The sequence below is a fragment of the Entelurus aequoreus genome, linkage group LG17, assembly GCF_033978785.1.
Source record: "Entelurus aequoreus isolate RoL-2023_Sb linkage group LG17, RoL_Eaeq_v1.1, whole genome shotgun sequence".
In the NCBI taxonomy this organism is placed as follows: domain Eukaryota; kingdom Metazoa; phylum Chordata; class Actinopteri; order Syngnathiformes; family Syngnathidae; genus Entelurus; species Entelurus aequoreus.
The window spans coordinates 35,825,898-35,852,891 of record NC_084747.1 but is presented as its reverse complement, the minus strand read 5'-3'; the positions used below and the strand labels follow the sequence as shown (position 1 = coordinate 35,852,891).

The 26,994-nt window shown below is 38.1% G+C and overlaps 1 protein-coding gene across 1 annotated transcript in view; it reads left to right on the top strand.

Moving 5' to 3' along the window:
- Window positions 1-26,994, top strand: part of septin5a (septin 5a) — a 55,665-nt gene that overhangs the window by 20,950 nt on the left and 7,721 nt on the right. The window contains exons 3-6 of the mRNA XM_062025600.1: window positions 17,264-17,354; window positions 17,521-17,607; window positions 25,136-25,259; window positions 25,454-25,588. Of these exons, the coding sequence (XP_061881584.1) occupies window positions 17,264-17,354; window positions 17,521-17,607; window positions 25,136-25,259; window positions 25,454-25,588 (437 nt within the window). The remainder of the gene's footprint in view (window positions 1-17,263; window positions 17,355-17,520; window positions 17,608-25,135; window positions 25,260-25,453; window positions 25,589-26,994) is intronic.

The following is a 26,994-nucleotide window of genomic DNA, read 5'->3' as shown; positions in this document are numbered from 1 at the left end:
TGCTGAAGAAACAAGTCCATGTCAGAAAACCAACCAATTTAGCTGAACTGCACCAATTTTGTCAAGAGGAGTGGTCAAAAATTCAACCAGAAGCTTGCCAGAAGCTTGTGGATGGCTACCAAAAGTGCTTTATTGCAGTGAAACTTGCCAAAGGACATGTAACCAAATATTAACATTGCTGTATGTATACTTTTGACCCAGTAGATTTGGTCACATTTTCAGTAGACCCATAATAAATTCATAAAAGAACCAAACTTCATGAATGTTTTTTGTGACCAACAAGTATGTGCTCCAATCACTCCATCACAAAAAATAAGAGTTTTAGAAATGATTGGAAACTCAAGACAGCCATGACATTATGTTCTTTACAAGTGTATGTCAACTTTTGACCATGACTGTATATAGTCTTTCTGCGTTTTTTTTTGTACACAGAACGACCTGCACAGTCGCACACGTCGTTAGTAGCAAACATGGCTTCTGTTGTTTAGTGAATTATTAAGTGAATTATATTTATATAGCGCTTTTCTCTAGTGATTCAAAGCGCTCACATTGTGCCAATGAGAGTCACAATGAATACCGGCACCGATAAGGAATATTGATGTTGGTATTGCAGGCCTCGAAATTTGCCTTAAAGTAGGGCTCATATTTTAGGGCACCAAGGCAAGATGGAAGGGCACCAAGGCAAACATTATTTTCTTTTGAGGCAGGGGCTGCATATATATATAATATATTTATACAAACTGTTTTGTTTTTTTATTCATTAATAATATCAACTTCAACAGCTTTTTGTCATTACATGATGTGTTTATCTCTATTTTTACATTTTGATAAAGGTAGGCATTTTTTTTTTTAAATTTAAGTTATGTACATGTAGATGCTGTATCAGGACAATCTATTAAGAGTTTGAGTAGAAATATGTCATATAGGAATTAATATACACTAACACATTAACAAAATCCCGTGTCACGTGAATGGTTTTTTAAGTAATACATTTGTGACATGAAAAAAACAAATAATGTGAAAAAAAAACATGGAATTTACTTTTTGATATCAATATAAAACTCAAAGCAGTTTGGCTAATGAAGATAAAGTCTAATAAACAATCTTTGTTCTCCAACAAAGCCTCCTTGTGGTCCAGTGCAACAGTTTGGCCAACAAAAATAAAGAGTGACACCTCTCGCATCCCAGTAAACAAATTAAAGACTTTATAAACAAATTGGCCATATTCCACTAATTATGTGTACTTTTAAGTCTGCTGTATAAAATGTGTAAAACATCAATACCGTGTTTTTTTTAATCCAAAATTAAAGGCCTACTGAAACCCACTACTACCGACCACGCAGTCTGATAGTTTATATATCAATGATGAAATCTTAACATTGCAACACATGCCAATACGGCCGGGTTAACTTATAAAGTGCAATTTTAAATTTCCCGACAAACTTCCGGCTGAAAATGTTTCGATATGATGACGTATGTGCGTGACGTCAACGGTTGAACCGGAAGTATTCGGAGCCCATTGAATCCAATACAAAAAGCTCTGTTTTCATCTCAAAATTCCTCAGTATTCTGGACATCTGTGTTGGTGAATCTTTTGCAATTTGTTTAATGAACAATGGAGACGGCAAAAAAGAAAGTTGTAGGTGGGATCGGTGTATTAGCGGCGGCCTACAGCAACACAACCAGGAGGACTTTGAGAAGGATAGCAGACGCGCTAGCCGCCGACCTCACCTTGACTTCCTCCGTCTCCGGGCCGCCGACCGCATCGGTGATCGGGTGAAGTCCTTCGTCGTACCGTCGATCGCTGGAACGCAGGTGAGCACGGGTCGTGATGAGCAGATGAGAGCTGCCGTAGGTGCAGAGCTAATGTTTTTAGCATAGCTCTGTCGAGGTTCCGTAGCTCAGTTAGCTTCAATGGCGTCGTTAGCAACAGCATTGCTAAGCTTCGCCAAGCTGGAAAGCATTAACCATGTAGTTACATGTCCAGAGTTTGGTAGTATTGTTGATTTTCTGTCTATCCTTCCAGTCAGGGGCTTTTTTGTTTTGTTTCTATATGCAGTTAAGCACGATGCTATCACGTTAGCTCAGTAGCTAAAGTGCTTCACCGATGTATTGTCGTGGAGATAAAAGTCACTGTGAATGTCCATTTCGCGTTCTCGATTCTCATTTTCAAGAGGATATAGTATCCGAGGTGGTTTAAAATACAAATCTGTGATCCACAATAGAAAAAGGAGTGAGTGTGGAATCCAATGAGCCAGCTTGTGCCTAAGTCATACTTGCCAACCCTCCCGTTTTTAGCGGGAGACTCCCGGTATTCAGCGCCTCTCCCGATAACCTCCCGGCAGAAATTTTCTCCCGACAAACTCCCGGTATTCAGCCGGAGCTGGAGGCCACGCCCCCTCCAGCTCAATGCGGACCTGAGTGGGGACAGCCTGTTCTCACATCCACTTTCCCACAATATAAACAGCTTGCCTGCCCAATGACGTCATAACATCTACGGCTTTTAGAGAGTAGAGTGCACAACTGCGCACACAACAAGGAGACGAAGCAGAAGAACAAGGAAGTTACAGACATGGCGACGCCGTCGACGAGCAAGATGAAGAAATACGCTTGCAAGTTCCAAAACGAATGGAAACAAGAATTTCAGTTCATCCAGGACAGTTCGAAGGGGAAGGGGTATGTAATTATGTTGCCTGTACATTTTGTAAAACAGACTTCTCCATTGAACACGGTGGCCGAGTCATGAACGGAAGTTAAACAGGACAATACTGCCAACTACTGGATAGCCCCCGGAACACTGAAATTCAAGTATTTATTTTATTTATATGTATAATAAAATAAATATGTATACATATATATATAGCTAGAATTCACTGAAAGTCAAGTATTTCATACATACCGGTATATATATATATATATATATATATATATATATATATATATATATATATATATATATGAAATACTTGAGTTGGTGAATTCTAGCTGTAAATATACTCCCCTATCAACCACGCCCCCAACCACGCCCCCGCCCCACCCCGACCGCGCCCCCCCACCCCCCAACTCCCGGTATCGGAGGTCTCAAGGTTGGCAAGTATGACCTAAGTTACGGTCAGAGCGAAAAAAGATACGTCATGCACCGCACTCTAGTCCTTCACTCTAACGTTCCTCATCCACAAATCTTTCATCCTCGCTCAAATTAATGGGGTAATCGTCGCTTTCTCGGTCCGAATCTCTCTCGCTGCATTGTAAACAACGGGGAAATGTGAGCAGCCCTTCCTCCTCTGACGTCACGCTACTTCCGGTACAGGCAAGGCTTTTTTTTATCAGCGACCAAAAGTTGCGAACTTTATCGTCGTTGTTCTCTACTAAAAAATATGGCAATATCGCGAAATGATCAAGTATTACACATAGAATGGATCTGCTATCCCCGTTTAAATAAAAAAAATTCATTTCAGTAGGCCTTTAAGAAACATTGATACAATTTGATTCAATGTTATTGAAGGAAACTAAGCCTTGAATTCAGACATTTTAGGCAGCAACAATCACAAAAAAAACCCTGCAAATTCCTGGAGGGACTGTGACTGTGACTGTGGTCTTTTTTTTTATAGGTTTGGTATTTTTTATCTTAACTGAAATCCTACTGTTCAGTTGCTGTCTTGTATTTAAGACGACTTTGTGGTGGATTGTGATGTTCTTTCAGCACGTCCCTACTTGCTGCATGGGGAGATGTTTGTTGACGTCCAAAAGGGCCGCTCTCTCTCTGCTCAGACAGGTTCTATCACTTTTCAGCACAGCAGCTCAGCCGGGGGAAGGTTTGGATTTCTCAGCTGGCTGCTGGTGACACGGGGTGGGGGCAGGAAGGCAGATGTGAAATGAATGAAGTTCTTTTAGGACCTTTCTCCCCACTTCATCCCTCCCTTGTTTCCTCCCACAAATTGGCACCTCTGGCCGCGCTTGCCTCGCTTTCTGTTTTCCCCGCATGTGGATTCCTGCGTACCTGTCTCGACAAGGACGGACGCAGCCCTTTAGGGCACAGCAAAAGGACTCAAACAGGAGGATATTGTGTTTTTGTTGTTGCGCTTGCCCTGTCGCTGGAATATTCTTGAAGTTTGGGAGAGTTGTCGACACGTTGGCCTTGCTGCTTTGGTGTAGTTTTAGGATGGATGCCATCATGCTGCAGGAGAAACTGGTTGAACGTCTCCTGTGCCCGCGAGTGAGAACGGCTAGACAGAAGGTAATAAAAAAAAATTATCATGGAAAACTTACAGTAGGTTGCTTATGTCAGTGTTTTTCAACCACTGTGCTGTGAAATACAGTCTGGTGTGCCGTGGGAGATTATGTAATTTCACCTAATTGGGTTAAAAATATTTTTTGCAAACCAGTAATTATAGTCTGCAAATAATGTGTCATTGTTGAGTGTCTGTGCTGTCTAGAGCTCGGCAGAGTAACCGTGTAATACTCTTCCATGTCAGTAGGTGGCAGCCGGTAGCTAATTGCTTTGTAGATGTCGGGAACATGGTTTGTCATGATCACAATATGCAGGCGACAGTGGGAGGCAGCGTGCAGGTAAAAAGGTATCTAACGCTTAAACCAAAAATAAACAAAAGGCTAGTGCTAAGCATTAAAGCTTAGGGAAGGCTATGCAAAACAAAACTAAAACTGAACTGGCTGCAAAGTAAACAAAAACAGAATGCTGGACGACAGCAAAGCCTTACAGCGTGTGGAGCAGACGGCGTCCACAAAGTACATCCGAACATGCCACGACAATCAACAATGTCCCTGCAAAGAAGGATGGCATCCGCACAACTTAAATAGTCTTGATTGCAAAGCAGGTGCGGGGGAATAGCGTTCAAGGAAGACATGAAACTGCTACGGGAAAATACCAACAAAACAGGAAAAGCCACTAAAATAGGAGCACAAGACAAGAACTAAAACACTACACACAGGAAAACACCAAAAAACTCAAAATAAGTTACGGCGTGATGTGACAGGTGGTGACAGTACACCTACCTTGTGACAAGAGCTATAGTGATGCCTGGTTGGTTATGGTTTAAATTCATATCCAACAATTGCGAAAACGACTTTTTATTGTCAATATCGGCTACTGAGTATAATTTTTTTATGTTTTCTATTGGTGGTGTGCCTCGGGATTTTTTCAATGAAAAAAATGTGCCTTGGCTCAGAAAAGGTTGAAAAACACTGGCCTATGTGTCGCTGTTTTGTCTAATCAGCACCAATGCAGAAAAGAGGGGATGAAGTTGTACAAGTAATTTTCCGCCTTTGAAATCGTGACCACCTGTGTGTAAGGGTGTTCCACAGGGTCACTTACTAATACCGATCTGTTGTGTTGAACGCAAATTGTGACTATTTGACTATATCTGTATTGACGACCTCTCCTTTTAAAAACACGCTTCTGGAAAAATTATTTTCAAGATAAAACAAAAAACATTTGTAACAATATTTCTAGGATATAAGCCAACTTTTTTCTTGGGAAATCATATATTTATGTCGATACATTTGTTTTATGCCACAAGACATTGGCACTGACTTCATCACATGTCTCATTAGTGTTGTCCCGATACCAATATTTTGGTACCGGTACCAAAATTATATTTCAATACTTCTCGGTACTTTTCTAAATAAAGGGTACCACAAAAAATTGCATTTTTGTCTTTATTTTAACAAAAAAATCTTACGGTACATTAAACATATGTTTCTCATTGCAAGTTTTTCCTTAAATTAAAATAGTGAACATACAAGACAACTTGTCTTTTAGTAGTAAGTAAGCAAACAAAGACTCCTAATTTAGTTTGCTGACGTATGCAGTAACATATTGTGTCATTTATCATTCTATTATTTTGTCAAAATTATTAAGGACAAGTGGTAGAAAATGGATTATTAACTTAATCAGATAGCTGTCCTCCTGCCCACTCCTGCATTCATCAGTATACATTAGTGTTAGAATAGAATAGAATAGAATAGAATAGAATGCCTTTTATTGTCACTATACACAGGTACAATGATATTAAAAGCAACTCCAGTATCAGTGCGACAGTCTACAAATATGCAAAGCATAGGAAGGAAAGAAAAGAAAAATAGTGCAAAAGGAAGTATGGTGCACAGTCCAGTCCTGAGAACGAATGTTCTGAATGTGTTGTTTGAATATTAAATATTATACTATACTATACTGTTGTCCCGATACCAATATTTTGGTACTTTTCGGTACTTTTCTAAATAAAGGGTACCACAAAAATTAGCATTATTGGCTTTATTTTAACAAAAAATCTTAGGGTACATTAAACATATGTTTCTTATTGCAAGTTTGTCCTTAAATGAAATAGTGAACATACAAGACAACTTGTCTTTTATTAGTAAGTAAACAAACAAAGACTCCTAATTAGTCTTCTGACGTATGCAGTAACATATTTTGTCATTATCCATTCTATTAGTTTGTCAAAATGATTAAGGACAAGTGGTAGAAAATGGATTATTAATCTACTTGTTCATTTACTGTTAATATCTGCTTACTTTCTCTTTTTTAACATGTTCTGTCTACACTTCTGTTAAAATGTAATAATCACTTATTCTTCTGTTGTTTATTACTTTACATTAGTTTTAGATGATACCACAAATTTGGGTATCAATCCGATACCAAGTCGTTACAGGATCATACATTGGTCATATTCAAAGTCCTCATGTGTCCAGAGACGTATTTCCTTAGTTTATAAACTCGACTAGATACGCTCCTGTACTTGGTATCATTACAGTGGATGTCAGGTGTAGATCCACCAATGGCGTTTGTTTATATTTTGACACTGGTGAGCTACGGTGTGTAGTGAAGCATGTTTAGCTATTCCTCGTCCTGCAGGGATGATACTTGTAAGAAACTTACTTTATTAGTCGCCATGGAGACGAGGATTAGTGATTTAGAAGTAGCTAAAACACTGCCGACTGCGGCTGGACTTTAGTCTCTAGCTAGCTAGCCATGTCTTAAAGCATCTCTTCCTGAGGCCGTTTCAGTGTTATAACTTCACCTTTATCGTTAGTTTTTAAGCCAAAATGTGTCCGTTCTCCCTTTTCTGTCTACACACTGTGTCTGTTTGTAAGTACTCCGTGATTGTGCGCTGCCGAACACGCTCCTCTGCTCGTAAACCAGCAATGACACAACATGACGACGACAGGGGCGCGGGGGGGTGGGGGACCGGTGTCTTTCAGAGGCTGTATAGTACTGAATATGATTCATTAGTATCGCGGTACTATACTAACACCGGTATACCGTACAACCCTATGTCTCATTATCTATTATTTCAGTAATCTCTTATTGTCTCGCATTTACCAGCAAGATTATTGCTGGTAAATGCTCTTAACAGTTCACAAATGCTCTTAAAGTGCGGGTGTGAATGTGTTGGAATTATGGCTGACAAAGTTCACGCGATAGTAGCGTGTTAACTATAAGTTCCCTTAACGGCGCTATTTTTTTTAACGCATGATTAACGATCATCCTGACTCCTTTTTGACCCTTGGTCCATTCCGTAGGCGTGGGCAAACATTATGTCATTCTGTTACTGTTGAGGCACAAGCTCAAAAATAGCGAGCAGAAGTGCAAAAAGAAAAGGGTACATTATGAAAATCTCCCATCCAAAGCCATGGCAAGTATAGTTCTCCCGACAAGACAAGACTATTTTATCTTGTAGAGAGGAGGAGCTTCACGTCCGTGTTTACATTGATAACATAAAATGTAGATTCTTGCACTAACTGCTTTAGTAAGATGGAATAAAAGCTCATCGGTAAAAAAGACGGGAGCGATAAAGTCAAGAGTCACTTTTTAATCGGAGACTTTCGTCAAGACATCTTATCTCATACCAATCACATATTTCCGGCGTCACAATAATAGCGCAACGCGTCGCATCCGGTCTTACTATCATAACAAAATGAAAAATTATCTTCCATTACTATCGTACTTTGTCAAATATGTTTTTTGTAATGCAATCTGATATTTCTACCTAAATAAATATTTTGTGGCAGATTGAAATAAAGTGTACATTCTTATATAACGTGCAGATTGATAGTCCGCAATTACAGAATGTTTAGCAGACTAAATATTACATTTTAATAATAAATAGAGAAGGTTAAAACATTGTCATGCAAAGATATACATACCATAAACTTGTACAAAGTGTAATGTACAGAATATCAGACACATTTATTCCGGTAGAAATATCACAGATTACACTACCAAGCATCTTTGACAATCAAAACATGATGATAACAATCCACATTTTATGTTAATAATGTGAGACTGATATCTAAATATGGGAGTGTAGCTTCTCTCCCTGCTGAATGCAAGTGCTCCTACAGCAGGAATACAAATTCTGTACTCTAACAAAATACAAAATCTGCAGGTATTTTATTTTTTATTTTTTATTAAAAGTGAGCTTATGTCCTTTTTGTGTTGAGCTGTTTGAAAAAGCATAATTTTTGAAAAACATTTAATTAAAGCAAGCTAATTGTCCAGTCAATGGTAGTAAACATTTTAAAATTATCTGTCGAGGGTACACTTATTCATGACGAATAATTATAGTGATCTGCGATTAATCCCAATAATTATGAGTTAACTATGAACAAAGTGTGATTAATCACTACTTAATATTTTAATCGTTTGACAGCCCTAGTTAGAACATAAATGAATGTTTTTAGGATGGAAAAACACATTTCTAGTGTACAAAACACAGAGAATTCTGCAACCCGTGGATGACATTGGACAATACAGAAGTCTTTGATGGTGTTTCCTTCTGTAATTATAATTAATGACTACTATAATTAAAATGTGAATTAAAACATAATTAATATGCTTTTACTCCCATCTGGTATCTACTTTTAGGTTAGTGTGGTATAAAACGATGAAAACATCAAAAAGGTATTTATTCTGTCTGTTCACGTCTAATTATTTCTTATTTCTGAGTTGCTTTGCTTGGATCTGTGTCAAATGCGAATTATATTTCAGCATGTTTGTGTGAAAGAGGTCTTTTTGAACCTTTAAATTTTTCTTAAAAGGCAAAGCACTAAATCACATTAAAAAAAGGTGTGTTTATTTTAATATTTAGATAACATTTCGGTAACACTTTAGTATGGGGAATATATTTACCATGAATTAGTTGCTTATTAAAGTAACAAAGACTTAATTTAGAATTATTTGGACACGAGGGGAACATATAAGGGTTAGGGTCAGGGTTAGGGTTACTAATAAGCAATAATTATGAGGTTATTGAGGGAAGACTTATTTAATGGCTTACTGGTTGTATAATAAGGTCATGCAGAAGAAGGCATTAATAAGTACTTAATAATGACTAATTAAGAGCCAATATTTTACTAGTTTACATGTTAATAAGCAACTAATTAATGGTGAATATGTGTTCCCCATACTAAAGTGTTACCAACATTTCAGCCCGCTATACATAACCTAAGAAATACTGTAGTATTTGTCCTCGTGCAACTTAATGCTTGCTTGTTGCCAGGCAGAATTTACTGTATTAGCGATTCACTCTCATCATGCTGTTACTTTGGACCAGTGGCCCACTCAGCTGTGAAAGAAAAGAGCGAGCCGGCCAATTTTTGCAAAACAAGTCTAAAACTCCATCCATCTATGTATTCATAAACAGGAAGCTGACCCTTTGCCAGGTTTGAAATCATTTGTGTTATTTATTTTCTTTGGCAATTGTGCGTGTTCCATGCAGTGGTGGCAGCCTGCTGGTGGTCTTTATGTGTTGTGAGACGCCACATTGACAAGTTCTATACGGATGCTAGCTGAGCGTTTATAGAGTGAGAAAGACTTTTTTTTTTAGATTTCTGGTCAATGTGGTGTCTGTGTGTGCATGTGAATGTCCTCTGTTGTGTATTTATATCCACACACACTGCTGTGGGGCGGACGATAATGATGATGTTTTGCCAGAGAGAACCCATAGACCCCGTGGTTCTTTACATGATGATCTATCCGGTGTAGAAAAAAAAAATGGCTGAGTTAGGTTTCTGCTGAAGGCTTGTTTTGTTAGTGCTTGCTCATGTTGGCTCTCTTCATATAAAGAGTGTCGTTTTAAGCCTGCCTTTTGTTATGATAGTGATGGTTATTCTCCACTCCCAGTGATAATATCAGCTTCTATTTTAACATTCTTAATGGTGGGCGCTAACATTCTAGGTGCAATATTCAGCTTTAAGGGGACTTATGATGATTGTCATCTAATTTGAACACACTTCCTTGTGGTCTAAATAAGAGGTATTGGATATAACTGGCCCTGTATTTACTTGGTATCAGACTGATCCTAAGATGGGCTGTATCGACCAACGCTAACTCCAATCATGAAATTAAGTTCCGGTATCTTCACCCTTATCCAGATCTTCACTAAATGTTCAACACACTACTCATAGGCCACTTCTGCAAGACATTACAATGCATTTTTTTTAATTTTTGAATGTTATGTACAGTCCCAGTGATGATAGATGGTGATTATAAATTGTTGTATCCACATTAGAGCGGCTGCTATTGATTATTTTAGAAATTGAGTAATCTATCAATTAGTTTGTTCGATTGATCGACTAAAGGCCTGATTTACTAAAGGTTTGCATGTACTAAAACACGTGCAAACCTGATAGCACACGCAAAGCTGATCCACTAAACGTGTGCAAAGTGGATTGCGTCTGTTAAGTAAGCAGAATAAGGAGTGCAATCCATTTCGCACCTATGTCTTTATTAATATGCAGAATACAGTATATACGGATCATCAAAACGCCCACACTACTGGGAGGTGAAAATGCATATATACAAAACCCAAAACCAGTGAAGTTGGCACGTTGTGTAAATGGTAAATAAAAACAGAATACAATGATTTACAAATCCTTTTCAACCTATATTCAATTGAATAGACTGCAAAGACAAGATACTTAACATTCAAACTGGTAAACTTAGTTATTTTTTGCAAATATTAGCTCATTTGGAATTTGATGCCTGCAACATGTTTTAAAAAAGCTGGCACAAGTGGCAAAAAAGACTGAGAAAGTGGAGGAACGCTCATCAAACACTTATTTGGAACATCCCACAGGTGAACAGGCTAATTGGGAACAGGTGGGTGCCATGATTGGGTATAAAAGCAGCTTCCATGAAATGCTCAGTCAAGGATGGGGCGAGGGTCACCACTTTGTGAACAAATGCATGAGCAAATTGTCGAACAGTTTAAGAACAACATTTCTCGACGAGCTATTGCAAGGAATTTAGGGATTTCACCATTTAGGGTCTGTAATATCATCAAAAGGTTCAGAGAATCTGGAGAAATCCCTGCACGTAAGCGGCAAGGCCGAAAACCAACAGTGAATGCCCGTGACTTTCGATCCCTCAGGCGGTACTGCATCAAAAAGCCACATCAGTGTGTAAAGGATATCACCACATGGGCTCAGGAGCACTTCAGAAAGACGCTGTCAGTAACTACAGTCGGTCGCTACATCTGTAAGTGCAAGTTAAAACTCTGCTATGCAAAGACAAAGCCATTTATCAACAACACCCAGAAACGCTTCGCTGGGCCCGAGCTCATTTAAGATGGACTGATGCAAAGTGGAAAAGTGTTCTGTGGTCTGACGAGTCCATATTTCAAATTGTTTTTGGAAACTGTGGACGTCGTGTCCTCTGGACCAAAAAGGAAAAGAACCATCCGGATCGTTCTAAACGCAAAGTTGAAAAGCCAGCATCTGTGATGGTATGGGGGTGTATTAGTGCCCAAGGCATGGGTAACTTACACATCTGTGAAGGCACCATTAATGCTGAAAGGTACATACAGGTTTTGGAGCAACATATGTTGCCATCTAAGCAATGTTTTTTTCATGGACGCCCCTGCTTATTTCAGCAAGACAATGCCAAGCCAAGTGTTACAACAGCGTGGCTTCGTAGTAAAAGAGTGCGGGTACTAGACTGGCCTGCCTGTAGTGCAGACCTGTCTCCCATTGAAAATGTGTGGTGCATTACGAAGCCTAAAATACGACAACGGAGACGCCGGACTGTTGAACAACTTAAGCTGTACATCAAGCAAGAATGGGAAATAATTGCACCTGAAAAGCTTCAAAAATTGGTCTCCTCAGTTCCCAAACGTTTACTGAGTGTTGTTAAAAGGAAAGGCCATGTAACACAGTGGTAAAAATGCCCCTGTGACAACTTGTTTGCAACGTTTTGCTGCCACAAAATTCTAAGTTAATGATTATTTGCACAAAAAAAATAAATACGTTTCTTAGTTCGAACGTTAAATATCTTGTCTTTGCAGTCTATTCAATTGAATATAAGTTGAAAAGGATTTGCAAATTATTGTATTCTGTCTTTATTTACCATTTACACAAGGTGCTAACATCACTGGTTTTGAGTTTTGTACATGGAACAATGGATATTGGTGAGAATCTGGATAAAGTTTGTCACCACGCCACAACACTCGTCACCGTTTTAGGTGCACTATTTCGCTTTTTTTTTTTAGCACGTTTGAAAAAGACGTGCAAACTGACACAGTTACGCACATGGCTGCGAGAGAGGAGCGCTTGTGCTGCAAAGACGCACGAAGGACAGACAAAACCAGATTTCTTTTAAGTAATATAGAAATTGATCAGAGCTGTTTATCTATGTAGTTAATCATACAAAAAAAGGGTAGATTTTGCATCGAGAATCGATTCCGAATCGAATCGTTACCCCCAAGAATCAAATCATATCGAATCATGTGGTGCCCAAAGATACACAGCCCTAGTGTCAATATAGATGCACTGCACTGCTGCTGCTAAAATGCCCGTAAAAAGTGGTACATGTCTCCTGCTTGTTTGAAAACATAGCAAAACACCAAAGGTAGAAGATGAATGTGCAGTAAATGATCATGTCTCTGTCGTGATGTGTGTGTAGTACACGCAAAAATCCTCATTTAAATAAGGCGGTCTGTGTGATTATCCGTTGCCCGGATCATGTTTTGTTTAGTTTAAGACTCCCTTGGTTCGGTTTCAGCACCCCTGGGTTTGTGTCTCTTGGTTGCCATGGGTGCTGATTATTTTCACCTGCATCTGATTAGTGTTCGGGATGCTCACCTGCTCCCGGGCACTAATCAGAGAGCTATTTATTCCTGCCTTTCGCCACACTCGGTCTGGCTGTTTTGTTTACTCCATGCAACAAGTTTCATTGGTATACCTTTTTGATTCCTGTTTCTGAGCTAAGCTTCGCCATTTGTTTGCTTCATGCAACAGTTACGTTTGGTGATTTTTGCATTCATGTGCTTGTTTTCGATGCTAAGCCTTTTTGTAGCTTTGCCATAGCTACCCGTGCTATCGGCACGCTTTCCTGCATTTTTGCCTGATTTGTGGAAAATTAATCATTTTCCTACCTGCACATTGCCTCCAGAGTTCCGCCTGCATCTTGGGGAAACGATCCGCGCATTAACATGCGACCACCCATTCGTAACAGCCTGCACCACTTTTCACTTGCACAAGCACTTGCACAAACACGCCCACTAACAAGCTATCTTATAGATTGCACACGCTGTTCAGCACGTGTTGTGTAGATCTTAGTAAATCAGGCCCTAAGTGGATAAAACACACTTTATAACCTTAATGCGTATTTTAGGAAAAATTGTTAAAGGTGGTCATATTGTGAGTTTTCGTTCTCCATTTAAAACACTTTTTTGTGGTCTGCATAACATGTAATGGGAGTTATTTGGTCAAAATGTTGCATAGCTTATGTTTTACAGACTATCTTCAAGCTGTTTCTGACCATGTCCTCAGGATGTGCCATTTTGTAGGCGGTCTTATTTACGTGCCTCCACTTTGACTGTGTCTTCTCCCCGCCAGCCATGTTGTAGTTTTTTAGCGCTTACATTTCGAGTCTACTGACAGATTTAAGTTAGAACTACACGCTACTTTGTATTAGAAATGGCGGAGGATGCAAGTGCATGTACGAGCCAGTCTGCCTCACAACAAGAGGATAGAGAAACAGATAGGACCTTATTCACTATGACGCAGACTACAATGGCGGACTGGCGTAAATTTCTACCATGTATGGTGTCAGGTTCAAACACTGATGGCATCTATTAAACGAGACAAGAAGCAAGGAATTAAACAGAGACAGAATTAAATTTGGCTCAGTGAGGAGAAACGTGTACATCTGTACCCTTGTACAGTGTCATTACGCTCTGGCGAAAGATTGTACGCCACCTCTTTTATTTGGACTTTCCCTGATTACATGGCAACAGCTGTTTCTAAGGGACGTGGGTCGTAAACAGCCATTGCCTTTGATTACAAAACAGTTCAAAAGAAAAGGTTGTAAAACAGAGGTCGCCTTGAGGGGAGTCAGGCCCTGCTTCCTCTCCGCTTTGTAGTTCTTGGGTCACGACAATATCTTTCTGTTGATTACAATACATGAAAGAAACAGAACACCTTTATCTTGCTTCCCATCCTACACAGTGGAGTTTTACAAGCCTTCTTCTTGGTAGGTTCAAAGACAGCGTTTGTCTTCTTGCCGGGAACTCTTGGCAACACAACATTTTGTGATAACTTACATACAATTATTCTAACATATGGAGATATCCGCTGACGTCACAATGGGGAAAATGTCAAAACAGCATGTTTGGAGGAAGTATGAACCAAGGCAAGATTGTTATAAATATCTAAGCCATGCACCCATAGTTTGATTCTAAATTTTCCGGACTTATGCAGATTCCAAATACACAAAAACTTGTACCAATGGGTAAGAAAAGTTAGTTTAGCATAATAGGTCCTCTTTAAATAAAAAAATATATTTTTGCTTGCCGTAACATTCATATTTTTTTTCCAATTAATGCATATACAGTAATAATAATTGAAATTGCACTTGTGTGGCATTGATGTTTTTAAACTCTGCTGTTCATCGCCACACAGATCACAGCACCTCTGTTGCAGAGGTTGTGCGAAAACTATGTCCACATATTTCAAGTCCCGCACTATAGGCGGTTCGAATTAAAAAAATAAATATTAGTTACACTGAAACAGTTCATCTAAGCAACAGAATATGAATCAAAGTTTTTTTCTATTCGATTTATTCGATTAATCGTTGCAGCTCTAATCGGCACCTTTATCCAGATTTTCACCAAGTGCTACATTTTTGTTTGGTGGGTCAAAATGGTCGTATTATTCATTTCCATTAATCTTTATTTAATCAGATGAAAACCAAGGTGTCTTTCACAAGGGGGACCTGACCAAGAGGTCATTTCAACGATAACGGATAGACTTAAATCTTTAAAAATGGTTGTACTTTAAAGAGTAAAAGTGTGACAAGGTTAGTTTAGAATAGATTGACAATTTAAAACCACAAACACTATTCGTATAACTCTCTTCATTTTTATTTTAGGAATGCTCAAAAAGCACTAATAGAAATTAGGGTTGTACGGTATACTGGTACTAGTATAGTACTGCGATACTAATTAATCATATTCGGTACTATACCACCTCTAAAAAGTAACTTAGAATTTATAGGCAGCAATACATTGCAAAAAAGTTGACACAGGGGCTTTTTTACCACTGTGTTACATGGCCTTTCCTTTTAATAACACTCAGTAAACGTTTGGGAACTGAGGAGACCAATTTTTGAATTCTTGCTTGATGTACAGCCTAAGGTGTTCAACACTCCATTGTGGTATTTTAGGCTTCATACTGCAGCTTACATTTTCAATGGTAGACACGTCTGGACTACAGGCAGGCCAGTCTAGTACCCACACTCTTTTACTATGAAGCCACGCTGTTGTAACACGTGCTTTGGCATTTTCTTGCTGAAATAAGCAGGGGCGTCCATGATAACGTTGCTTGGATGGCAACATATGTTGCTCCAAAACCTGTATGTACCTTTCAGCATTAATGGTGCCTTCACAGATGTGTAAGTTACCCATGCCTTGGGCACTAATACACCCCCATACCATCACAGATGCTGGCTTTTGAACTTTGCGCCTATAACAATCCGGATGGTTCTTTTCCTCTTTGGTCCAGAGGACACGACATCCTCAGTTTCCAAAAACAATTTGAAATGTGGACCGCACTTTTCCACTTTGCATCATCCATCCATCCATTTTCTACCACTTATCCCTTTTAGGGTTGCGGGGGGTGCTGGAGCCTATCTCCGCTACAATCAGGCGGAAGGCGGGGTACACCCTGGACAAGTCGCCATCTCATCGCAAGGCGAAAACAGATAGACAGACAACATTCACACTCAGATTCACACACTAGGGCCAATTTAGTGTTGCCAATCAACCTATCCCCAGGTGCATGTCTTTGGAGGTGGGAGGAAGCCGGAGTACCCGGAGGGAACCCACACAGTCACGGCGAGAACATGCAAACTCCACACAGAAAGATCCCGAGCGCAGGATTGAACCCAGGACCTTCGTATTGTGAGGCAGACGCACCAACCCCTCTTCCACCATGCTGCCCTCACTTTGCATCAGTCCATCTTAAATGAGCTCGGGCCCAGCGAAGCTGGCGGCGTTTCTGGGTGTTGTTGATAAATGGCTTTCGCTTTGCATAGTAGAGTTTTAACTTGCACTTAAAGATGTAGCGACAAACTGTATTTAGTGACAGTGGTTTTCTGAAGTGTTCCTGAGCCCATGTGGTGATATCTTTTACACACTGATGTCGCTTTTTGATGCAGTACCGCCTGAGGGATCGAAGGCCACGGGCATTCAATGTTGGCTTTCAGCCTTGCTGCTTACGTGCAGTAATTTCTCCAGGTTCTCTGAACCTTTTGATGATATTACGGACCGTAGATGGTGCAATCCCTAAATTCCTTGAAATAGCTGGTTGAGAAATGTTGTTCTTAAAAAATTTGCTCACGCATTTATTCACAAAGTGGTGACCCTCGCCCCATCCTCGTTTGTGAATGACTGAGCATTTCACGGCTTTTATCCCCAATCATGGCACCCACCTGTTCCCAATTAGCCTGTTCACCTGTGGGATGTTCCAAATAAGTGTTTTTGGCCCAAATGCGTTGTTATAAAGGTTCATAGGGGATGAGTATAAAACTTTATAGTTGCACGAATGCTTCCCTTTTTCATTATGGACAATGTTGCAGTCTTGTTCATGCCATACTCACGGCGATAACATCCCTGTATTGCCGCCTTTCTCCAGATTCTCACCAACATACATTGACCTACGCACCCTCTTCTAACTGTACCATTTTAATTATATTGCCAACCTAAGCACAACATAAGAATGTCTGTATTTGCTGTTGTTTTCCCAGGAGAAGCAGTATGTGGGCTTCGCCACTCTGCCTAACCAAGTCCACAGGAAGTCGGTGAAGAAAGGTTTCGACTTCACTCTCATGGTGGCGGGTCAGTTCGAATTCTCTCCCATAAGTGAAGCATGTGCACAATATAATGTGATGTACTGCAAATGTCATTATTATCTACCTAATTTTGTGGTCAGTAACTACGCTTTATTATCGCATGAATAATGTGTGTGTGTGTGTGTGTTTGTGTGTGTGTTATCACTGTGCAGGCGAGTCCGGCATGGGCAAATCCACATTGGTCAACAGCTTGTTCCTCACAGACCTCTACAAGGACAGGAAGCTGCTGAATGCTGAGGGTAAGTCTCATAATCATCGGCTATGTCTTTTGCTCAGCTCTAAATGGTTGACGGAATGTGCTCAGCGCTCCGCTATTTATATAAGTGACTAAACTGCACTTGGTCTCGTCACACAGCCGCAGGAAATTACTCTCCTTGTGGTCAGCAGCTCGTATTGTCGACTATACTCTGAGGCACATGAAGTAGAAACCTGTCCAATAATTCATCATTTCAAAGGGGAACAGCGCTTTTTTGGGGGAAATATGCCTAACATTCACAATTTTTATGTGAGACAAGAACATTCATGGGTTTCTCTTTTCTATGCGTTCTAAATAGTGAGAATTTGCTAACAAGAGGCGGCTAAACAATGCAGGTAATGTGGAGTCATCTATTCCGCCTGTAAAGTGCTCTTAAAAAAAACATCCCACACTAGTGTTACTAGTGTTACCATATCTGAGTTATTGCGTAGAAATATGGGGAAATAACTACAAAAGTACACTTCATTCATTAACGGTGTTACCAAAAAGATCAGTTAGAATAATACATAATGTTGGATATAGAGAACATACAAATTATTTATTGAATCAAAAATACTGAAATTCCACGATATATTGAATTTGCAAACAGCTACAATTATACACAAAGCAAACTATAACCTGCTACCCGAGAATATACAACAATTATTCTCAACAAAAGAGGAGAAATATAATCTTACAGAAAAATTTTATTTAAAACGTTTGTACGCACGTACAACACTTAAAGGCCTACTGAAACCCACTACTACCGACCACGCAGTCTGATAGTTTATATATCAATGATGAAATCTTAACATTATAACACATGCCAATACGGCCGGGTTAACTTATAAAGTGACATTTTAAATTTGCCGCTAAACTTCCGGTTCGAAACGCCTCTGAGGATGACGTATGCGCGTGACGTAGCCCGGCGAACACGGGTATGCCTTCCACATTGAAGCCAATACGAAAAAGCTCTGTTTTCATTTCATAATTCCACAGTATTCTGGACATCTGTGTTCGTGAATCTGTTCCAATCATGTTCATTGCATTATGGAGAAGGAAGCTGAGCAAGCAAAGAAGAAAGTTGTCGGTGCGAAATGGACGTATTTTTCGAACGTAGTCAGCAACAACAGTACACAGCCGGCGCTTCTTTGTTTACATTCCCGAAAGATGCAGTCAAGATGGAAGAACTCGGATAACAGAGACTCTAACCAGGAGGACTTTTGACTTCGATACACAGACGCCTGTAGAGAACTGGGACAACACAGACTCTTACCAGGATTACTTCAGTATATCAGTATGTGGAATTAAACTATGGAATGGATTAAGCAAAGGAATCAAACAATGTACTAATATGATCCATTTCAAGAAACTCTTCAAACCTAAAGTGTTTACAAAGAAGAAGAACCATGATAAACATTCTGAATTTATCTCATCCATCCACTCATTTTCTATATAATCTTACTCATCTCACCATATGAAATATAACTTACTTCACCAATTATTATTTATTTGTTTGTATTGGTATTACTTATGGAGTATTTTGTGAATAAATTGAGAACAGGAAGTGAACAAAAGTTTTAGCAACTGCTATGTAAAGGAAAAGGGGTAGGATTAAATAAGCTCTGCTTCTTCCTACTCCTTTTCGAACATGGTGAATAGAGAAACTGGAAATTGTGAAGTAACATGTTGCATGCATGCATGTTCGAAATAAACTCAAACTCAAACTCAAACTATGGTTATGGTGTTAATAATGGTATTGGTATATTTGGAACATGCATACAGTTACAATAGAGTACATCACATATTTCCATTTCCTCATTACAGCATGTCCGAAAAGGAGTAGGAAGAAACAGACCTTATTTACTCCTAACCCTTCCTGTTTCATAGCCATTTCTCACACTTTTGTTTGTACTAAATTTGTAACACTAACTTTTTTTAAATAAAAAAGTTAATAATAAATAAGGTTCTTAGAAGTACATAGTTAAAGAATGTTATTCTTCAACTAATGACAAGAATAATATTACCTCATTTTTAAAATAAGGTTTAAGAAGCTTATCAGGATTGTTCTTCTTTGTACTTTGTAAACACTTTGAGTTTGAACAGTTTCTTAAACTGGATCATGTTGGTGCATTGACTTGTTTGCTTAATCTATTCCATAATTTAATTTGTACATAATTGTAGTTGTTTGCAAATGCACAAAATCATTGAATTTCAATATTCATGATTCAATAAATGTTCTCTATATCCAACATTATGTATTATTCTAACTGACCCCTTTTGTAACACGGTTAGTGACTGAAGCATACTTTTGTAGTTATTTCCCCATATTTCTACACAATAACTCAGATATGGTAACACTAGGGATCAATAGAGAATATGGAGTGATTTTTGGTCCATTACATATTTGCTGTATTCATTATTGAAGTATTTCTTGCCACCTTATGTTGCGTATTTTTTATTATGAGATTTCCAGTTTATTCTATCGTATATTACTATGCCCCAAAATTGGATTGACTTGTATAATAACATGACCTGTATATCAACCAAGCAGGGTCATTGTGTCACTTGGGTCATTCAAAAGTCTTACATACAACTTTCGTTATTTAAGAACTTCAATTGTCTGAGATGTCTGAAATGTTCAAAAGGGAGGTATTCAATGTCTTATGGGACCAAGTCAGGGAAATGTCTCCATCCCTTTTTGTGTATTTTAACCGCCATTTTATTAATTGTAGGGTAAAAAAGCCAAATGTAAGTATCAATACCAGATCTTTATGCTCTAATTTAGTTTTTTTAAATAAAATATCAATACTTTAGTTATTTGAAATCATTTATATCGGTACGGCGTGGCGCGGTTGGGAGAGTGGCCTTGCTAGCAACCTGAGGGTTCCTGGTTCAATCCCCATCTTCTACTAACCTTGTCACGACCGTTGTGTCCTTGAGCAAGACACTTCACACTTGCTCCTGATGGGTCGTGGTTAGGGCCTTGCATGGCAGCTCCCGCCATCAGTGTGTGAATGTGTGTGTGAATGGGTGAATGTGGAAATAGTGTCAAAGCGCTTTGAGTACCTTGAAGGTAGAAAAGCGCTATACGAGTATAACCCATTTACCATATCATTAACTGGTACACAGTGTACTTTTTCTTCCGCCTAGTCAAGTACATAATGTCCAAGTGCAGCGGCACACTGTCCTGTGCTCTGTCATTCAGTCTGTCATTTGTTTATTTAAGAAAACTACTGGCAATGAAAAATGATTCACTAAGTATTATGAAACAGCAAGTGCATGTATCTTTTTATTGTAGGCTATTTGTTGACTAGTGTTACCATATCTGAGTTATTGTGTGGAAATATGGGGAAAAAACTACAAATGTGCACTTTATTAACTAACTGTGTTATAAAAAAAGATCTATTAGAATAATACATAATGTTGGATATAGAGAACATACAAACCCTTTATTTATTCAATCACAAATATTGAGATTCAACGATTTGGTGCATTTGCAAACAGCTAAAATTATGTACAAACAAACTATAACCTGCTACACAACAATGTACAACAATTATTCTCAACAAAAGAGGAGAAGTATAACCTTAGAGGAAAATATAATTTAAAACATTTGTACGCACATACAACACTTAAAACCTTTAGTATATCAGTATGTGGAATTAAATCATGGAATGGATTAAGCAAAGAAATCAATGAAAGCAGCAATATGATTCACTTCAAGAGACTGTTCAAACTACAAGTGTTCACAAAGTACACAAAACAAGAATTATGATGAACATCTTGAACCCTTTTTTTTCTTTTGAGATAAAGCTTATTTATGTATTTAATATTTGTTTACTTACTATGGTGTATTATTTATTCATTATTTATTTGTTCTTTTACAGAGAACAAGGAAATGGGACAAAATTGCTATGTTATGAAAAGGGGTAGGATTAAATAAGCTCAGCTTCTTCCTACTCCGTTTCGGACGTGCTGTAATGAAACAACTGGAAATATGTGATGCATTACATTGTATCGTATGCATGTTCGAAATAAACTGAAACTGAACTGAACTGGATTTGGGGACACTACATAGGCAATACAGTGCTTATGTTAGTCTTATTCCAAAATGGAACAAATTCATTTTTGTCCTCAAAATTCTACAGATAAAACTCCATAATGACAAAGTGAAAAGTTTTTTTATTTTAAAAAATGTGCAAATTTATTAAAAATGAAAAACTAAAAAATCCCATGTACAGTACATTGGTATTCACAGCCTTTGCTTAATACTCTGTTGATGCACCTTTTTACAATTACAGCCTCAAGTCTTTTAGAATACGATGCCACAAGCTTGGCACACCTATTTTTGGGAAGTTTTGCTCATTCCTCTTTGCAGCACATCTCAAGCTCCATCAGGTTGGATGGGAAGAGTTGGTTTTCATCCAGGATGTACATTAAGCTTGTGAATGATGGGAAACTTTTTGAAAAAAAATTGCAGTTCCTTTTAACGGCACTATATCAATGTTATGGTAGTGAAACATTCTATTGATTTTGCAAACAGCACATTCACGGTATCTTCTTTTGTCTCCTGAAAACCGCACACACTAATCAGCCTGAACCTCTCCTTTGAGCCGAGGATGTCGTTGTGGCTTGTGCAGCCCTTTGAGACACTCGTGATTTAGGGCTATATAAGTAAACTTTGATTGAGTTTGAGTTTGAGTTTATTTCGAACATGCAAGCTTACAACATGATACATCACAATTTCCTGTTTCTCTTTTCAACATGTTCGAAAAGGAGTAGGAAGAAGCAGAGCTTATTTAATCCAACCCCTTTTCTTTACATAACAGTTGCAAAACTTTTTGTTCACTTCCTGTTCACAATTTTTTTCACAATAAACTCCATAAGTAATCACAATAAAAATAAATAAATAAATAAATAATAGTAAGGATTTAATAATAATAATTGGTGAAGTAAGTCATATTTCATATGATGAGATAAGTAAGATTACTTTAAGAATGAATGAATGGATGGATGAAATAAATTGAGAATGTTTATCATGGTTCTTCTTCTTTGTACTTTGTAAACACTTTAAGTTTGAAGAGTTTCTTGAAGTGCATCATATTAGTACATTGTTTGATTGCTTTGCTTAATCCATTCCATAATTTAAATCCACATATTGATATACTGAAGGTCTTAAGTGTTGTACGTGCAAACAAATGTTTTAAATTACGTTTTTCTCTAAGATTATCTTTCTCCTCTTTTTTTGAGAAGAATTGTTGTATATTCTTGGGTAGCAGGTGATAGTTTGCTTTGTGCATAATTTTAGCTGTTTGCAAATTCACTATGTCGTGGAATTTCAGTATTTTTGATTCAATAAATAAATGGTTTGTATGTTCTCTATATCCAACATTATGTATTATTCTAACTGATCTTTTTTGTAACACCGTTAATGAATGAAGTGTACTTTTGTAATTTTTTCCCCATATTTCTACACAGTAGCTCAGATATGGTAACACTAGTGAGCAGTAGAGAATATGAAGGGATTTTTGGTCTAGAACATGTTTTGCTTTATTCATTATTGACGTATTTCTTGCAACTTTATGTTCTATATTTTTTACGTGAGATTTCCAGTTCAATTTATCATCAATTATTATACCTAGAAATTTGGTTTCGTTTACTCTTTCAATTTCTATTCCGTCTATTTGTATTTGTATTTGACTTTCTCTTCTACTGTTACCAAATAGCATTATTTTAGTTTTACTGAGATTCAACGATAGTCTGTTTTTGTCAAACCATCTTTTTAATTTGTTAATTTCTTCTGTTATTATTTGTATTATCTCCTGTGTGTTCTCTCCTGAACAAAACGCTGTTGTTGATTGATTGATTGATTGATTGATTGATTGATTGATTTGCCGTTTTAGAGCATTCAAATTATAATAAGCACAAGTGGTTATGCTGTATGTTGAACTCATGTAAATGTACAAGTTCATAAAGTATGACCGATTATATTAAATATAATGACATACAGTCGCAATCAAAAGTTTACATACACTTGTAAAGAACATAATGTCACGGCTGTCTTGAGTTTCCAATCATTTCTACAACTCTTATTTTTTTGTGATAAAGTGATTGGAGCCCATACTTGTTGGTCACAAAAAACATTCATGAAGTTTGGTTCTTTTATGAATTTATTATGGGTCTACTGAAAATGTGACCAAATCTGCTGGGTCAAAAGTATACATACAGCAATGTTAATATTTGGTTACATGTCCCTTTGCAAGGTTCACTACAATAAGATGGTTTTGGTAGCCATCCACAAGCTTCTGGTTGAATTTTTGACCACTTTTCTTGACAAAATTGGTGCAGTTCAGCTAATTTGTTGGTTTTCTGACATGGACTTGTTTCTTCAGCATTGTCCACACATTTAAGTCAGGACTTTAGGAAGGCCATTCTAAAACCTTATATCTAGCCTGATTTAGCCATTCCTTTACCACTTTTGACGTGTGTTTGGGGTCACTGTCCTGTTGGAACACCCAACTGCGCCCAAGACCCAACCTCCGGGCTGATGATTTTAGGTTGTCCTGAAGAATTTGGAGGTCAACCTCCTTTTTCATTGTCCCATTTAAAGCACCAGTTCCATTGGCAGCAAAACAGGCCCAGAGCATAATATTACCACCACCATGCTTGACGGTTGGAATGGTGTTCCTGGGATTAAAGGCCTCATCTTTTCTCCTCCAAACATATTGCTGGGTATTGTGGCCAAACAGCTCAATTTTTTATCATCTGACCACAGAACTTTCCTCCAGAAGGTCTTATTTTTGTCCATGTGATGTCAGATAATGCATGCTATGCATGTATTGTATTTTATGTATAATTGTTTTGTATTTATCTATTTCATGTGTTATAAGTATTATATTCATTTGTTATTTGTATATAAAATATACAAAAAAATAATAATTTGAATACCAGAAAATTAATGTTCATGACATTCAATTATATTCTAAACATCTTTTGAATATTCCTTTTTTTCTTTGAATATTCTTAAAATAAACAATTGTCATTAGTTGTAGAATATCACTATAATATTTAGTTTTTAAATTATGTACTATTTTTTATATTTGTATATTAAAAATATATATAAATGGATTAATGGATTAGATTTATATAGCGCTTTTCTAGACACTCAAAGCGCTTCACAGAGAAGTGAGAACCCATCATTCATTTTTACAACTCATTCATTCATCATTCATTCTCCGGTGTGAGCGGCACCGGGGGCAAGGGTGAAGTGTCCTGCCCAAGGACACAACGGCAGCGATTTTTGGATGGTAAGAGGCGGGGAGCGAACCTGCAACCCTCAGGTTTCTGGCAAGGCCGCTCTACCCACTACGCCAAGCCGCCCCTAAAATAAAGAAGGAATACTTATTTTTAACTATTATGCTATATTTTTTTTGAAAAAGTAAAACAACCTCCTACAGTATTTACATCATTCATCCATCACTTATGTGTCATCACTCACATTCTTTCCTTCTCGTTGTCATGGTGATCAGAGCGCATCAACCAGACGGTGGAGATCATTAAACACACGGTGGACATCGAGGAGAAAGGAGTCAAGCTCAAGCTGACCATTGTGGACACGCCAGGCTTTGGAGACGCCGTCAACAACAACGAGTGGTAAGTCCGTTTTGTCCGTTTGTGCCTCGAGGAGCTTTAAATGTGCTGATGTCATCATGTGTGTGTGTGTGTGTGTGTGTGTGTGTGTGTGTGTGTGTGTGTGTGTGTGTGTGTGTGTGTGTGTGTGTGTGTGTGTGTGTGTGTGTGTGTGTGTGTGTGTGTGTGTGTGTGTGTGTGTGTGTGTCCTCCTAAAGCTGGAGGCCCATTACAGACTACATTGATCAGCAGTTTGAGCAGTACTTCCGCGATGAGAGCGGCCTCAACAGGAAGAACATCCAGGACAATCGTGTCCACTGCTGCCTGTATTTCATCCCGCCATTTGGTCACGGGTAATAACACACACACACTCACACACACACACACACACACACGCACACATTCCTGTATTTCTTACCTTCTTGAGACCTCCGAAAAAGGCCTAGCTCTTTAGGACCGTCCTTTCTAGATATATAAATATTTTTGTATTTACAACATTAATAATATATACAACTGTGCAAATATAAAAATAGGTAAGCTTTTAGTATTTTTTTTTTGTTTTGATTGTAATTGTTTTTTAACCTTCATTATTTACTTCAAGTTATTACAGTATGTTTCTATATACATATTTTTTTTTTTTTTTAGCCAAAGGGTGCGCATTTAAATTTCTTACACACACTTGTTATTTCATATGTTGGCCAGAGGGGGAGCACTTCAAATTTTTACACACACTTGTTATTTCATATTTTGACCAGAACGGGAGCACTTTTAAAACCGACACACAGTCAATTTGAAAAATCCCTCCTTTTTTGGACCACCCTAATTTTGATAGATTTCACCACCAGGGGTGCAAATGAGACATTCTCTATTAGATACAATTGTTTTCCGTATTGGGACCATGATTTATGTCCTAACTTGTTCACTGGTCCTCATATGGAAGGTACTTTTCCTTGTTGATGTCTCAAGAAGGGTAGAAATACAAGCACACACACACACACACACACACACACACACACACACACACACACACACACACACACACACACACACACACACACACACACACACACACACACACACACACATCTTCTGGAGACCTCCGAAAAATGCCTACCACTTAAGGACCACCCTTTCTAGATATATAAAGATTTGTATTTACAACATTAGTAGTATATACATACTATGCAAATATAAAAAAAAGGTAAGCTTTTTAGTTAATCATTTTATTTTTGGAATTTTTTGTTTGTAATTGGTTTTTAATCTTCATTATTTACTTCAAGTTATTACAGTATGTCTCTATATGTATATTTATTTTATTTTTTTAAATAAATTTTGGCCAAAGGAGGCGCATTTCAATCTCTTACACACACGTGTTATTACATATGTTGGCCAGAGGGGGAGCACTTTTAAAACTGACACACAGTCAATTTGAAAAATCCCTCCTCTTTGGGACCACCCTCATTTTGATAGATTTCACCACCAGGGGTGCAAATGAGATCTCTATTTTCTGTTTTTTTGTAATGTGCTTAAGGCCGATGACAAAAGAGTCACGGAACACAGATGGCCCCTGTGCCGCACTTTGGGCAACCCAGCTATAGAAGCTAACTGTTAATGGCCACTATAGTCTTAGTACCGTAGTGTATTTGTTCATCCTATGATCACATATGGGACGCGGGTTGTCTTACGTCAGCACCGGAAGTTGTAAAATCAGCTGTTCATCTGGCGAGTTTTTTCGGGGATGAAGAGGGAAGTTCTTCTT